The 3,604-nt window shown below is 32.4% G+C and overlaps 1 protein-coding gene across 8 annotated transcripts; it reads left to right on the top strand.

Moving 5' to 3' along the window:
• The first annotated feature begins 1,452 nt into the window (after nucleotides 1-1,452).
• LOC123195774 (zinc finger CCCH domain-containing protein 2) lies at nucleotides 1,453-3,158 on the top strand. Of its 8 annotated transcripts, none has more exons than XM_044609613.1 (2): nucleotides 1,453-2,791; nucleotides 2,838-3,158. In XM_044609613.1, the coding sequence occupies exon 1, from the start codon at nucleotides 1,602-1,604 to the stop codon at nucleotides 2,736-2,738; it is 1,137 nt and encodes a 378-aa protein (XP_044465548.1). In that variant the 5' UTR covers nucleotides 1,453-1,601; the 3' UTR covers nucleotides 2,739-2,791; nucleotides 2,838-3,158. The 8 variants fall into 8 exon arrangements, with proteins under 8 accessions (XP_044465548.1, XP_044465546.1, XP_044465547.1 ...); XM_044609611.1 differs by having other exon boundaries at nucleotides 2,826-3,158; XM_044609612.1 differs by having other exon boundaries at nucleotides 2,822-3,158.
• Nucleotides 3,159-3,604: the final 446 nt, after the last annotated feature.

The raw sequence follows: 3,604 nt of genomic DNA, 5'->3' as shown, positions 1-3,604 counted from the left end.
TGGAGTTTGAAAACTAAACCTTACGAGGAGAAATATTATTTTTTAAAATTTGACTTATGAGAGAAAATAGTTAATTTTTATAGTTTAAGGAGAAAAAAGAAATAAAATTTAAGTTTATTTTTAATATTATATATAAAATGATAATTTTATTTTTAAAATGAATAAAATTAATTATTTGTAGATGAATAAATAAAATTTTTAAAATTAAAGGAGAATTTATTAAAAAAAGATACTTCGGCTGGAAATAAACCCTTTGGCCCCAAAAATATTAAAATTTGTGGACGTCTCGTTAAATTTGTGGGCGTCTTGGGCAGTTCAAGCCCTTGCAAAATTCCAAGTTCAAGCCCTTGCAAAATTCCAACCGTCGCTGTTTGTTTTTTTGTAGTTCTATTTTGCTGACGTACAATAAAACGGTGCGGATAATCGTGTTTTGTCAGGTTCTTTTACAGATGGGCTTGTACCCTGAACCAGTTTACAAAGTATGATGGTTAAGAAGCCCAGATGAAATTAGCTTTTGCTTTTCCAATATTATCACTTGTCATCATTGTTGAGCATCCCAAAGTATTCGAAATCGATTTTGCTTGGTCATATATCCTTATCCGTATATGTCGAATGTTATAATTTTTTTTTAAATGAGTAATCTCACACGACTTAGGTCTTATTTTTAAAATTAAATTAAATTAATTATATTAAATAAAATAAAATTTTAATTTAATAATTAGTTCTATAATTATTGAAGATAAATTAATTATACTAAATATAATAAATTTTTAATTTAATAATCAATTTTATAATCATTTAATTAGATAAATCAAAATTTTAATATTATTAGAGGAAAATTAAATCAATATTTTCTTATATATAAAGTCTACTATTTTATCATTCAAATTATTTTTTAAAAATTTTTTTACTATAATTTTATCTTTAACTTTAGAATTGCATATTTCTTTAATTTGTCATATAATATAAGATAGAAAATTTCACTTATTATTTTAACTGAAGTAATATAAGAGAAAATTTTATGAATAAAAAAATTTAAATTTAAATTTTTTTAATAATATATTAAAATTAAACTTTTGAGATCTTTCGATGTTGTCCCTTGGATGTGGAATATGAAGATTTGTATAGGCACACTGATCTTTTAAGTGTTCATATTCAAAATGTTATTACTAAACCCTAATTAAAATAGGCGAGGTAGATGGAACTAATCGCAGAATATTAAGGATTAAAAAGGGTTAAGTACAAACAAGTACAACGTAGCAGTATTTGGGTTGATGGCGATTGTATATCAATCAAGAAGAATAATTGAGCAGAGTGTAGAAGATAATCAAATGTCTGAAAATGGAACACATAGCAAAATCCTGTGTGCCATTGTATTTGAAGTTGCCACATAACCCTTTTCTGCATGATCATCCCAAATGCTATTTTGCCACGCATCTTTAAGCCCCACCCCTTGTCCCTCCTCCCATGCCCTTCTTTCTCTCTGACTTATTTAACTGGCTCTTCTCTTGTTCCCTTCTTTCTCAACACCATTATCAACCATCATCCTATTTCTCATCACTTGTTTCATTTCATTTGATATCTCTTTTGTATGTTCAGCTATGACGACCGTTTGTGCTGACCAGCATCAACAGAAACTCCAGCATCTTCTTTCATCAAAAGGTTCTACCAAACCCTTTAAGAATATTGAGGTTCCTCCCAGGAAACTTCTTCTCAACAGCAAGAAACTGATGCACCATCACCATCATCAAGAAATCAATAATATGTTTTTCCCTGAAGAAATCAGCAGTCTTTATAAGTTTTTGCCTTTCAACAATACTGATGCTGGTTCTGATCCTGACTCTGATTCGGATCCTTATGCCTCGGATCACTTTCGGATGTACGAGTTCAAGATCCGTCGCTGTACTCGCAGCCGGAGCCATGATTGGACTGATTGTCCTTTTGCTCATCCTGGGGAGAAGGCTCGCCGCCGGGATCCTCGCAGGTTTCATTATTCTGGAACTGTTTGTTCTGAGTTCCGTAAAGGAGGCGGGTGTAGCCGTGGAGATGATTGTGAGTTTGCTCATGGAGTCTTTGAGTGCTGGCTCCATCCATCACGATATAGAACTGAAGCTTGCAAAGACGGCAAGAATTGCAAACGAAAGGTGTGTTTTTTTGCTCACTCTACACGTCAGCTTCGCATTTTGCCTGAGATTTCATCATCTCCTATGAACAATCATAAGAATAATCACTGTTGCACACTCTGCAATCATTCTGTCAATTCCTCTCCAACTAGTACTTTATTGTGTATGTCTCATTTGTCACGGTCACCGTCTCTGTCACCACCATTGTCGCCGGTAAATCATAAATTCTCACCCATTTCGCGCTACACTGATTGTTTGACAAAGTTTAGCAGTACTTCTGATGCGGCCCTGAGTTACAATGATATGCTTAATGAGTTGATGAGCTCTTTGGATGCAATGAATTTTAATGAAGTTTCTTCTCCTTTGTCTCTCCCTGGTGGTAGTAGCATCAATTATACTGTTCCATGGATCGATGCGAATTCTTTTAATATTGACGATCAACAACAATTTGTTCTTTCTCCTTCAACTCCAATCCCATCAGGGTCAATGAATCCTTTTGGAGGTGATTCTTCAAACAAATGTTTGGTTGATGATCAGAAGATCAATGACATCAATGGCGGGCAGCTGGGTTGTCCCGATCCCGATCTGGGTTGGGTGAATGAGCTCTTGATGTAGAAGAAGAAGATATGTGTACATACACAGCCTGCACCAGCCCCGTGTGTGTGTGTATATATATATATATATATATATATATATATATATATATATATATATATATATATATATATAAAACATTATATACATGTGATTTGGTGTGTATTATTATTGTTATTATTGGTTTTCCAGTGCTTCACTTCCTCGTTAATGTCTTTTTTCACGAGTATTCCTGTTGTTTAAACCTATCTAGTCGACAGTGGAGCGAGATTTGTTATCTTTGTTTCATGTACTGACTTTTCTTTAGCATTTTGTTGGTTTGTTGTTTGTTTCAAGTATTGTCTTCTCACTGTCAAGTAGAGACAAATTTGATCTTTGTTTCATGTACTGACTTGAACTGTAAGCAAGTTGTGATAATGAAGAATCTATTATCTTTCTTAATCTCTCTTTTACTTTTGTTTCAGTAAAGCTATGAATGAATGTATACATTTATAGTATACATGAGTTGAGAACTACATGTTTAACCTAACAGCACAATCAGAAAATCAGGATTTTGATAATTTTTCTAAATCTACCAGTTGTTGGCTTGGCTTTCATTGAAGATCTTGTGGTGATACGTGGATTACATGCACAGAATGGTGAGTAGGTTTTGAGAATTTCAGGGCATCAACAATGGAACTGATTCTGTTGATATATTTTTTAAATTTTCATTTGGCAGTTTACAGATGCATAAAAAATATTATATAATCTCTCAATTTTGGTTAAAAGGTTTTTTCTTTTTTTTAATAAAGAGGAATTTATTTAAATCAAACCCTTATTTTAAGGTCAAATCAATTATATCAAATAAATAAGATACTTGATTCAATGATTAACCCTATAATTAATGC

The sequence above is a fragment of the Mangifera indica genome, chromosome 14 (assembly GCF_011075055.1).
Source record: "Mangifera indica cultivar Alphonso chromosome 14, CATAS_Mindica_2.1, whole genome shotgun sequence".
NCBI classification, from domain to species: Eukaryota; Viridiplantae; Streptophyta; class Magnoliopsida; order Sapindales; family Anacardiaceae; genus Mangifera; species Mangifera indica.
Note: the sequence above shows the minus strand (reverse complement) of the source record. Positions and strands in the feature narration are given on the sequence as shown.